The 13,596-nt window shown below is 28.8% G+C and overlaps 1 protein-coding gene across 1 annotated transcript; it reads left to right on the top strand.

Annotated features, from left to right (window-relative positions):
• Positions 1-2,679: 2,679 nt before the first annotated feature.
• On the top strand, positions 2,680-8,446 carry LOC105362615 (uncharacterized protein C4orf29 homolog). The gene is given in 9 exon segments (XM_011500090.1): positions 2,680-3,362; positions 3,654-3,738; positions 3,803-3,985; positions 4,201-4,313; positions 4,396-4,534; positions 4,925-5,122; positions 5,194-5,461; positions 5,712-6,027; positions 8,200-8,446. Coding segments are annotated over 9 exon segments (1,455 nt in total). The 5' UTR covers positions 2,680-3,270; the 3' UTR covers positions 8,261-8,446.
• Positions 8,447-13,596: the final 5,150 nt, after the last annotated feature.

The following is a 13,596-nucleotide window of genomic DNA, read 5'->3' as shown; positions in this document are numbered from 1 at the left end:
TCTCGATAGTAACAAATTATTTCTATAATTATCATATACATCCCGTTAAAAAAAAAAAAAAAATAAACTTGATAATAAAATTGATTGAATAATTTATAAGACCTTAATCGAGTACATGTATTGTATAATACTTGTTAAACTTTGTAATTACTTGTAAATTATTTGTAATTAAAGTAAAAACAAAAACAAAAACAAAAAAATCAAGTCAGCCTTCGAATAATTTTTAAAAACTTGTTGGATATATTTTAAAATATTTTATAGGAATTTTTCATAAGCTCGAGTCAGTCGGTAGAATATTGCTTAGAGCCAAATTAAAAAAAAAATATTACAATATAATGAGAACGGATGAGATGCCTAATCGAAGGTCTCGTAAATACAGTATAAGATTTTATTATATAAACACTTTATTAGATTTCAATGAAACTTTACATGTATCTATGTCAGAATTTTATAGAACACTATCTTACTATATATAAGTTAAATGTGTACTCTTTAGATAAAAAAAAAAAAAAAAAAAAATGTAGCGACGAGCAAAATTGATTTGTGTACAATGCATTTACTTTAATAAAGTACAATGTAGTCGAATAATCTCATTGCAGATCGACTTTATGATAAATTTAATAAATAATATCTTTATAATAATGTTGTTGTTCGAATGTTTTATACTATATAAAGAAATATTTTTCATCTTGTTATTATGAAAACGACGATTTCAGAAACTTAGAAACAAATTTGATAAATGTTTATATATCATAATTTTATTAGTTATTTTATAAATAAATTAGTGCTTTTAGAAGATAATGGTGAGTGATGGAACTATATTAAAATATGATATTTTCTTAAATTTATATCGTGTAAATTAATAATGTAAATAAATTATTCTTGATTTTTCATAAATTTTCTATTTAATAAATATAGATTCAAGGCTAAATATCTAATTATAGTTGGCAAATTTATTGGAATATTACATTTCATATTTCTAGAACTACTGTAAAAAAAAAAACAAAAAAAAACAATAATATCTTTTAAGAAATTCGACAAATTGTAGAGGAAATTCTCGGAACGTTAAGCTGTTATGCGTAGAAAATACAAGACTATAAAAAATTAACAACAACAACCTTTTCAATGAAACAATATGATTTGAAAATCAGCCAATTAAGAATAAATTTCTAATGGTTGAAAATTTATTTCTTAATAAGAACACAAATTGCTCGCTTTAGTTGCTGCTTTTCTACTAAAAAACTGATTGAGCAATTAACATATTTACTAAGCCGATCATTGAATGAGCAGAATAAGAAATTATCTTCTACAAATTATAACAATTTTTCATTTTGATTAAGTATTTGTGAGAAAATAGCAAGGAAAAAAAAAAAAAAAAAATATATATATATATATCTAAAATGAATTTTAATTATATAATACATAAAGTATACTTTAATACAAATACTTACATAAAAAGAGTAATATATATACAACAATAATAATAATTAAATATCAAATAAATAATTATTACATACAAGTTGAACTGTATGTAAGAAATTATTATTCTTTTTATGTATTTAACACGTGAAATAATATGTTATAAGAATTGGCCTAGATGAAACGCTCTTTTGACATTATTATTAAACACTTTCAGTCTACCCATGAAATAATATTCAATTTTAAGAAATTACAGTCTCTGTCTTTGGGAAACGCCTTTTTCCCCGCCGAGACATGTAATAAAGTCGTTTGAATTTTCCATTGAACGACCCGTCGGCCTTGACGTCCACGAGGCCGCAAATTCGCCGCCGTTTTCCTAATGAGAATAATAAAACAGATCCTTTTTGTACGATACGAATAGTAATTCCGGGAATCCGAGGTACAATCCGAGCGGCTTCGAGCCCGAGGCCGTCCCCTTAAAAACTGCCGGTCCCGGAAGTTTTTACGTAAGAAACGAATTTAACTCGGTCGTTGCCGATGTCCCGTCCCGAATCCATCTTTTAGCTTTTAAATTAGTGGCGTCAAATGTATCGCATTTCATTTTTAATTTTTTAAAATTAAGTATTTATCGTCTAAATATTTTGCACTATAGATTCATATAATTCATAAACAATGTGTCTTATAATGAGTATACATCCATGTACGTAAATGATGACACACTGATTAAAACATTTGCGCAGATAGAGAGAGAGAGAGAGAGAGAGAGAGAGAGAGAGAAAGAGAGAGAGAGAGAGAAGCGTAGTCAATGACTCAAATTTCAATATTTATATATATATATATATATATATTTTTTTTTTTTTTTTTTAAATTGCAATTATCAGAGGTTTCGGCAAAAAATATCAAATATATCTACATATATATTGTAAATATTTTGTTCACATTTTGTATGAGAAAAGAATACAAGTTTAATAATTATGTAACTCATATACTAAGATCAACGGTATTGTGTCATTTTAGATATTGAAGTTTTATTTCTATTCAGTTAGATGAAGTGAGCTTATAAATAAATATTCATAGGTATGAGTCCATTCGATATTTTATGCGCGCGCGCGCGCGCGCACACACATGCACAAAACAAGCGTATACGCCGATACACTAATAGAATTTAATGTAGTGAAAATTATGATTTATGATGAAAATGCGTAAAAGATTATTATCATTTCTGCGTAAAAGCAATTGATTTGAATAATTAAAATTTCGAACGAACGACTTTAGTAGGAAAAATAAAGTTTTGACAGCATATCGTAATAGCAGACGTGCGTAGTTTGATCAGACCATCGGCCTACTATTGGTTCACTATTTTAAAGATGAGAGTTGCTTAGTAAAAACTGGAACCTAACTAATGTTCGAAAAGAATCCAATAAAACCAGTGTAATGTGATCATGATAAGGATATTTAATATTGCTTACATACGCAATGTCTTAAAAAAATGATAATCGAGATATCACACTGACAACAATTCCATGAAATATTAATACATTTAAAAGTAAGATTTAGCAAATCATTAGTAATTGAGAGACAGATGGAAATAAGTGTCATGATCGCTCGGTCTCGAAGAGTAGAAAGAGATATAAGCTTATTCAATTAGCAAATGTGGTCGAGGTTGTGTAGTATTATACCTTTAAGTTTTAACTGATCCGTATTTTTATTTTTAGCAACTCTTGCAAATATTTTATTCCCGTTAGCTGATAATAATGTTTTGAACGGTATGAGAATTTTGTACTTGAGTTTAGCTGTTGAAGGGATTTTTAATGTATTTTTCTTGTGGATATCTAAATTTATATTATTATTATGCCACCAAGTCGACTGGATGCAATATACAGAAGTATTTTGATCAACAAATTTTTTACCAAGGGATGGGGTAGTCCAGAAAATTTAAAAAAGTAAGTTACCGATGCAATGGTGAAGTATTTTATTTGTGTGCGATGGTGTTGCTATTGATTTTTTATACCGGTCACCAGAATTCTTAACTTTTATATTATTATATATATATTTGATTTTTATGATACATTTGTTTACCTATGAATAGGTTATAAAATTTAATTTATTTAATAATTGTACCTAATAATTTGAAGGACGATTTCAATATTACCACAAATAATTATGTCCAGGCTTTTATATAAGTACTTAAATTCTCTGCGATAACTTATTTAATATATTTAATATATGTGCAGATTATTTGAATTTAGAAAGATCATTGCTAATCGAAAACTGTGTTACAATCTCATACCTCGAGATTATCCAATAACAATAACAAAGGTAAGTACTTTCTTAAAACAAAATCTATAAGTTATATGAAATTTTTGATATGTTTATTTACCAGGATGAGAAATGGTCAGATTGCCGCGTGATAGATGGAAAATTTGAGTCACCGTTTGAGAGAAATTTACCCGGTATTATGCCGGAAGCAACCAAGACCGCTTACTTTCAAATGATTTTACCAAAACAGTGGAAGTCTCAAAAAATTAAACCTATTTGCTTACATCTTGCTGGAACCGGAGATCATGTAAAAGAACATACAAATGTTTTTAAAAATTTTCTTTATAACTTTATTGCAGTCTTATTGTCAATCTAAAATTTTCAGCTTATTTATTTTAAAGTTTCTCTACCGTCTATAATATATTCTTTTAGAGATTGAAAAATGGTTACTGCTAATGATTTTTTGCCTTCTGTTTGTAAATTTGAAAATTTCTTAATTAACGAATTCTATATTGTCCATAGTACTTTTGGCGTAGAAGAAATTTTATTGCAAGGCCGTTACTTAAAGAATCAGGGATAGCATCGGTTTTACTTGAAAATCCATTTTATGGTTGTAGAAAGCCTAAAGATCAGATGTAAATTATTATCTTTTCTTTTCTTTTTCTAAAGTATATCTTAATGAAATATTTTAAATCTTTAAAAATTCTCATATTATAGACAATCAAATTTGCACAATGTGTCTGATATTTTTATCATGGGTGCATCTATAATATTGGAATCTACCGTCATACTCAATTGGTGTGAACAGCAAGGATACGCACCTCTTGGTCTTACAGGATTATCAATGGGTGGACATGTTTGTATATAATTTTAAAAACTAATTAATCATTTTGCAACAATAATTTCAAATATTAAAAATTAAAAATATTTCATTCATCCTTTATCAGAAATTTAAAATTAATATATTCTTATCACAATATAAAACTATATATATTTGATATTATTCTATGTATAAGCTTCGAGCTACAATTATCACGTAAAATAAAAAATATATCATTAGTTTTTACATTTCTGGTCAATTTTTATTATTCATTATTAAAAATAAAATAAGAATATAACATTATAGGCTATCAATATTGTATGTACCATTCAATTAACAAATTGAATTAATTACCTTATTATTATTAATATTATTATTTAATAATATTAACAATCAAATTGTTTATTAAATTATTTATATTTGTAGATGGCTTCTCTTGCAGCCACAAATTGGCCAAAACCAATACCACTAGTACCTTGTCTTTCATGGTCAACTGCGTCTCCAGTATTTACTAAAGGTGTAATGAGTGACTCAATTAATTGGTCCTTATTGGAATCACAGTATTTTGAAAATAAAACGTATCAAAATGATTTAGCGAAAATGGTCAAAGTAATTCATGGAGATGTTAGTATACATGATATACATTTATATTAATTATGTGCTTAATTTAATTATGTATTTAATTTTGTTATTAGGATGCGTATTTAGCAGGACAATATTTTGCAAAGCATTTCCCTAAAAGTATGAATACACTCAATAAAATTAAAAATGAATCTACCGAGCCTGTAAAAGAAAAGGAAAATACAGATAATAAAGAGTCCACGATAAATTTGTCTCCCGATACTAATGAAGATAAAAATAAAGTCGATAAGAAAACACTCGTAGAAGAACATGCCGTTACACAATTATTTCCTATGAAGTTTATATCAAATAAATTGAAATATAAGTCAAATTTTAAAAAAAGTAAGAGTTTATTAAATTTAAAATATTGAAAATCAATTCAAAATGTTCTATACAAATTCAATAAAATTGTAAGTAAAATTGAATTTTTAACGATATAAAAAATCATAACATTACAAATATCTGTAAATTGAGCAGTTTGATTTAATTTAATTACTAAGGATCAAAGTATACAAATAAGATTAACGTTTAGATTTCGGTAATCATAATATTTAATTGAACATAATACAGTATTTACGTTAAAATACTATAGAAAAATAGTAATTATAATTTATCGATCATTAAAATCTGCCTGTTCGTAACTTGAAAATATTTATCATTTTAGATAAAAAATTGCGTGAGCCAGAGGCACTGCAGTTCATGAGAGGAATAATGGATGAGTGCACACACTTACAAAATTTCGAAGTACCGGTTGATACTGAGCTTATAATAGCTGTGTGTGCAAGAGATGATGCTTATGTACCAAGAGACGATTGTGTAGGTTTGGAGAAAATCTGGCCAAAAGCTGATATACGATTTGTTGATGCCGGACACGTGAGTGCTTATGTGCTTTATCAAAAAATGTTTAGGTAAGAATTTCTGTTGAAAAAGAAACTTGCTGTTGGTTAATATTCACAATTTATTTTACGGAGCTTTCATCAATACGATTCTTATGAAATAAATATTAAGGTGTTTAATACAGTAAAAAATTATATTTAATTGTAATTTGTAGATTTTTAAGTTTTGCTTTGTTGATAGTTTATTAACAAGTTTAATTTCATGTAGTTGTAGTAGCTTCGAATCAATAATTTTATGAGCAGATATATAATGAGAATAAGAAAAATAAATGAGTTCATTAACATGATTTCATGTTAAAAAGAATTTTAAATGGCATTCGTGATATTCTAAATAGATATAATTTTAATAGATTTTATATTAATGTTTTATAATACTGTTTTTAATCAATATTTATTATATGCTCTTTGAAAAAGTGAAAAGTTCAGTTAATAGTATTTTGTAATTCCTTTTATATGCATTTATAAACGCATTTAAAATGTACATAATAGTTTAGTACAATTCTATTTAGTATAAATTCGTATATAATTTTATAATAATATTTTTTATAAAATATTTTATTCATAAAATAAATATAGATAATCAAATTAATGATTAATATTACTAATTAAGTGTTAATATTTTCTAAAGATTTTCATGTTTTATTTTCATATTTTATATTAATTAAAACAATGATATATTAAAATAATAATATATTTATAAAAGAATCTTCATTGTTTAAATAATATGTTTATCATCAATTGAAATTATCCAAACTAAAAAACTGTATAAAAAGCAAATTAATTAAAAACAAAGAATAATACGTCGTTACGATTCACCAGATATTTTCTCTACATTATTAAATTTTAATTAATAATGTGGATCTCAATATATTACGAAACGTACATAAATTTTTATGCAAAACAACTAATAAAATTATATGATCTATACAATTTTACGAATTTTAATTTGTTTGACGTAGAAATAATTTTTATGATATTTTTGAAATTATATGAATACTGTTTTAGTAAAACAAATTGATGATAAAGAAATTTTTTATATAATTTGAATCGATTCTGGAATCATACTCATTGCCAATTTTACTTTTTGTTTTAAATTAATATGAACTGAATTAATAATTGCTATAAAAAATGTAATTGATAATTATGTTGGTGCATTTTTTTTTCCATAAAGACTAACATTTTATTATAGTATCAAATGCGAATTATATCTATTTTGTTTAATAATAGTTGCTTACAAAAATATATATTTATTTTACTTTATTGTTGTTACGAGTGTTAATTAAATCTTGTGTGATTTAAAAATATCGGTTCTATAATTTGGAATTGCGTTAAAAATACCAAAAATTATTCGATTTTTTCAAGATTTTTAATAAGGAAAATGATTTGCAGGTCGAATACATGAATAGTTAAATACAAATTAAAAACTATATTTTTGACATCTCTGTCATACTTTTTTTTTATGTAAAAAGTTAAAATATCAGGCACCTGAAGAATAATTAAGTGCTCATGTATAATGACATAATTTGTTGATAACTATTTTAAAATATAACGATGGAAAATAATTCGACGATGATTAAATATATTTTAGTAAAATACATTTATATCTATTGTTTTTAAAGTCAATGCAATGCCTGACAGTTGTATGTGCCAGTGCTAATCCGTTTATCAATAATTTATCTAATTTCTGTAGTTTTAAGCTACTATTTCCAATATAAATTTGTACCGATAAAACAACTATTAATTTTCAATAAATTATATTTTTAACATTCACATAATTGTGAAATTAATTTATGTATTAATCCAAATACGACTTTTGACGTTAGTAATTAAAAAAGTTGAATAATAAAGCATAGTTTTATACAGACTATACGTTATAAAAATATATATCGATATAAATTAGTATTTATTTAATTACTATAATATTTTAAATTAAATTATGAGATATATTTAAATATTTGAACCATTTACATATTTACATTTACATATATCAGGTTGAATGTGATTTAATGTAATACATTTTTATTGATGTTACTATAATTTATTAAAAAGAAAGAAAAAAAAACATATATATATATATAATGTAAGAATAACCATAATTATAAATAACCATATATTCATGAATATTTTATTTAAAATGATTTGAAAAATTTAATATATTGTACATTAAAAACTTTTTTGTTTTAGATCAACGATTGCAGAAGCATTTCAAAAGTATTTGAGAAAATATCCGATTAACGATAGTTGATATAAATGCAGCGATTTATTGTTGTTGAAATCTTTTAAACCAATCGTAAAGGAATGTAATAAAATTTTTAATAAATTAATACTTATTGGCATGGTGTCTTGTGAACAAAAATTCTACAAATAATTATGTAAATGAAATTTACTTACCTTGTATACGAGATTTACAAAGACAAATAATATAAAATTATATAAAAAATTATATATACAATTATACATAATATTCGTAACTTGTTCATATTTACATGTATATACAAGTAGAATAATGATTCAGTAATAAATTTTATTTTTCAAATTTGAAATATTAATATCTTATGAATTTGAATGGTTTTCTTTAATTTAGGAAATCTAGATAACTTTTTTTTGTATACATTGTAAAATTTATTTTATTTAAATTATTCATCGGACACGAAATATTATTTAAACAAATAAATATATTATTAATAAATTATCAACTATTTATTTCTACATTTTTATAACATAATCTATCTTTCATAAAATTTATAACGTATTCTTTTATTATATCTTGTATAAATGTATAAATATAATTAATTTAGCCTATGTTATAAAATATACTTCAAGACCAATTCATGTTATTGAAAATATTTTTGGATGAACTTGTAATATCTTTTTACATCTAAAAGAAGCCCTCATAAATGTATTAATCAATTAAGGAATGAATGAATTGATTAATATATTACTAATACACTTTTAATGCAATCGGTATTTAAGTTTCTTTCAATAATTTATATTTCTTATATATTTAATTGTTACAATATGTTTATTTAGTCTTTAGTTATGTTTTGCTTTTATCGTTGAAATTGTATGAAAGCGAAGAAATGCATTTTATGTGATATGCTTTGAAAATATATTGAAGAATATACATAGTTTATATTATGCAGAAGAATCGTGAAGATGCAAATATCTACAATATTAGTTATTTATAATAATATCTACGTTAATACATTAATAATCATCAATTGTATCAAACAGTCATAGTAATAAATAATTTAAGTAAAAAGAAATTTATTTATACAAAACATTTGGTTATATTAATATTTATTGTGCCATACTGTAAGTGATTAATAATGAAAAGATCTTATTAATTAAAAATGTTTAAATTAGTATCTAAGAATGTATTAAATACGTTGAATGAAGAAGAATTGTCTTAAAATCAGAAATATTTAGCACTGTTGTACTTATTTAGCATTATTTACAATATCGAGAATACAATTAATCAATATTATTAAAAATCATTAAAAATAATTATATATATTAGAGGTATATTTATTAATAATAAAAACATACCCGATATTCTTTGAAACGAACCTTGTAATGACTAGAATTTAATTTAAATAAAGTAGTAAGTAAAACAGAAAATAAAATTATTTTTTAATGAAATATAAAAATAAGTACAAAAGGCTTTAGATAAAATATATTCACACCTTATCAAATGCATAATATCGATCATTCAACAATACCAACTTTATGAAAATAAACATGAATAGACATGGACAAAATTATTTATTAATTTGTAAATATTTAATGTATGGGGTTTTAATATGGAGTTAATCAACGTGCGTCATCATTAATTTGATGAAATATTCATATTACAGCATTGATAGCTTGAAGAATTAAAAATATTAATATTAAATAATCGATGTAGATGCATGTAAATTGTGCTATAAAGTCGTGTATAAGCGAAAGAAGAAAGAAGATTATAAATGAAATTAATCGCTATAAATTATTTAATATAAGATAATTAGTTACATAGTGAAAGCTGTAATATTTAGTTTACATATACACACGTGCATATTTACGCAAGCGAGCGAGTACATAATAATTCATAATTTTGCACGAATTGAAATTATTTCTATCAAATTTTAATCAACATACCACTATAAAAATCTCAATTTGATAAATAAATAAATGGCAAACTACATGGATTTTATATTCCTCTCTAAATATTTTATTCGTCTTAATTATGATAATTATCTGGAATGAAATTGTTAATTGTTTTAATTAAAAGTCACCGGTTTTTCGTAGTAGAATAAATTATTACCGTTTTAATAAATAAAATTTGGAAAAATCGTTGAAAAAGCATTCGTAGCAATTATGAATATTTCATAATTCAATCTCATCCTAATGATGTGACTGAGATTTTAGAAAATTTATTGACATATTGAAAATAAATCTCACATAGTATTTATATTTATCATATATGTTGTTTTTTTTATTTATTTATTGTTAAGACTCTGAATAAGAACCTTGGAAGGGTTAAAATTTTAATTACAATTAGATTTTTAAAAAGTATTGTTTATTATTATAAAAAAAAAAGAAAAAAAAAAAATAGAATCCATGAATTTATTTTTTATGCAAAATATTGATTCGTATATGATTCTATTTAATTTTATTGAGCATTTTGACAATTGTTTCTCAAAATCATTAAATTTATCTGCCAATTAAAATCTTTATTTCCAATACATTAATTTCAGCGTTATAATATATTTATTTAATCATTGTTTAATATTTTTTCAGACATTGTAATTATATTCCATATTATAATAATTACTCTACGAAAGAAAAGTTTACGTTACTTGTATTATGTATAATTGATAAGCACATATAATTACTACGTCGGTGTATTTTGGTTTTTAAAGTTTGCAAAACCGCTATTAAACGTTCGAAGTTAATGTAATTAAAAAGTTATTCCTATCAAATTTTTTCTTGTTTTTAAAGTTATTACCATGTCGGTAAAATCGATCATACATAATGTGTAATAATAACAAAAATATATTATATATATATATAACAAATATATATAACAAAAAATAACAATATTATGTTACATTTTATATTTAATTATGTCTAACGTTTATGATTGACTGGAAAATTTTTTTTTTTATTAAAATTCAATTCATGTTTATCTTAGGCTATGCTTAATTGGTTATTTCAAGATTATGACGCAACTAACATTCTAATGAATATAAGAAAAGACGGTAAAAAACGTATGCGACACGTGACTTCCCAATTATTAAAACATGTCTCTTATTTATATTTATACTATAATAAGTATATAATTTGCTTTATTTGTCCTTTTTATGATTTATAATAAACGCTTTCGATCGTGCTTTTAGACAAAAAAATAATAACCTAACCATATTTACCGACAATTATCCCTTTTCCATTGTATTCGTTTAAATTAACAACAATTAAAACGGGCGTGAATGATTCACGCGAAAGAAGATAATATTACGGTAAAATTTTATTTATAAACCATCACCATGTCCGCTCCTCGTTTAGCGAGTCGCGCATTTAAACAAACTCGATATTAACGACATTCAATTACCAATATCCCCCTTCCCCTCATATAACGAATGTTCGCTCAACCAGGCCCCGATACAACAAAAGCTCCTCGTTAACGAAATGCCTATAATTGGGAGCGCAGCGTCAGGCCTGGGACCCCAAGGCGCACATTTTCGAAGCTTCGGCAAAATGTCGCCTGTGTATATCCAAGCGAATTACAATTTGATTAGGTTCAATAAGATCTGGGCGACCGGGCACTGGAGGCAACGTGTTTATCGGAACCAGCTTCCTTTCTCCCTCTCTCCTGCCATCGCTCGATCACTCGGCTCGCTCACTCACTCCCACCCTGCACGCTTCCGTACTCTCATTAACGGTATATCTTGCCTGACGGCTTATGTCAACAAAACGTTAAGGTGACCGTGGATGATTGACGGGGGGCTAATGGCTAGGGGTTAGGGAATGGGAGGGTGGATCTCGGCCGCGGGAACCAAGCAACGCGCATGGCACATTGGAAATAATCGGCAAGCCGAGCGCAAAGGAACCACGCCGGCACCACCAACCGACTTCAAGGCCCCAGTAATCGGCGACCGACCCGTTTACGCATGCGCCCCAATGCCGGCTCATTCCCCGACGGCCACCCCGGATGCCGACAACTCCACGCGCCAATCCACATGCTTACGCGTGTGGGCTGCGCTGGTCGTTTTGAATGCGCTGAAAGCTCGAATCCGGAAACGCGCCGCTGCTTTTCAATTTTCGTCGTGCGCTCTTACGTGCTTCGGCTTTCTGACGAGCGATTACGATTTTATTCCGTGTATGCCTAGCGGGTCTGTAAGCAAGCTTGCGCGTCCGTGGCGTTGTTGCGAAAATTCGGCAAAGGTCCCGGTGGATTATTAGCTTTGCTCTGTCAGGACAAGGTGAAGGAGGAAAAGAAAAAGGAAGAGGAAGAGGAAGAGGAAGAGGAAGAGGAAGAGGAAGAGGAAGAGGCAGAGGAGGAAGTGGTGGTAGTGGTGGTGGTGGTGGCGGTAGCGGTGGTGGTGATGGTGATGGTGGTAGTGGTAGTGGCAGTGGTAGTGCCGGCGGTGCTAGTGGTAGTAGTTTTGACGGTGTTGGTAAAAGCGGCACCGGCGTAAGGGGAGGAGGAGGAAGACGACGGCGGCCGAGCTTAACTCGGGGACCACATGGTCGGGCCTCCCGCGTAGCCCAGCAGTCCCGTGCGTTATTCAATACGTCGGCGCCGAGGCGGTAAGGGACATTCTGGTCCGGGGCTAGAACGGTGTACCGAGCAACTGTAGCGAATGACGACGACGACGACGACGACGACGACGACGACGACGACGACGACGACGACCTTGTTCTTCGCCCGTTTGCCACCACTTTTCAAAAATGCGACTATGTGTTTACGTAATTGGCGGCCGTTCGAACGAGTACGTGACTGAGGGTCGCGACGAGCGTCGGCGCTGCTGCCGCCGCTGCTGAGTTGCTCGTCAACGGGAATTAATCGGTGGCCGCTGGAGGAGCGGAGACCAGTGCGCGAATAAAGCGGGAGACGCTCGCCCGGACTCCCGAGTGGGAAGAGTCGAAAATTTCGGTGCGCACACCGCCGCGCACACGCTCGTTGACGCGCGCGTCGCACACTTGCAAACGGCTGCGGCCCGTCGTCTCGTTCGGTGCATGCGGCTTGCCGAGTGACGACCAAGGTATATAGCGCATTAGCGGCCGGACTCCTGGCAACACGGGAAGAGGTCGAAGTTTCGAGGAGGCAGCCCGGGCGGAGCGGCGGACGATCGTCTCGGCTGCGTTTGGCATCGAGCTCGTTACGGGGCGGAATCGAGGAACCGAAGCGAGTCGGTCGAATCGTCGAGTCAGACGCACATAACCCCAAAGTCCAGCGCAACGTGCTCGACGTCGCCAGTACCTATATAATACGTGTATCGCGAAAGTGCGCGATCCGTGTGAGAGACAAAGAAGATAGGAAGAAAGGAAGAAAGTACGGCAGGGTGTACCCCGAAGAGGGAAGGAGTAAAAAATTAGTGT

Source organism: Ceratosolen solmsi, unplaced genomic scaffold (genome assembly GCF_000503995.2).
Source record: "Ceratosolen solmsi marchali unplaced genomic scaffold, CerSol_1.0 scaffold41, whole genome shotgun sequence".
Lineage (NCBI taxonomy): Eukaryota > Metazoa > Arthropoda > Insecta > Hymenoptera > Agaonidae > Ceratosolen > Ceratosolen solmsi.
This window is presented reverse-complemented; position numbering and strand designations above follow the sequence as displayed.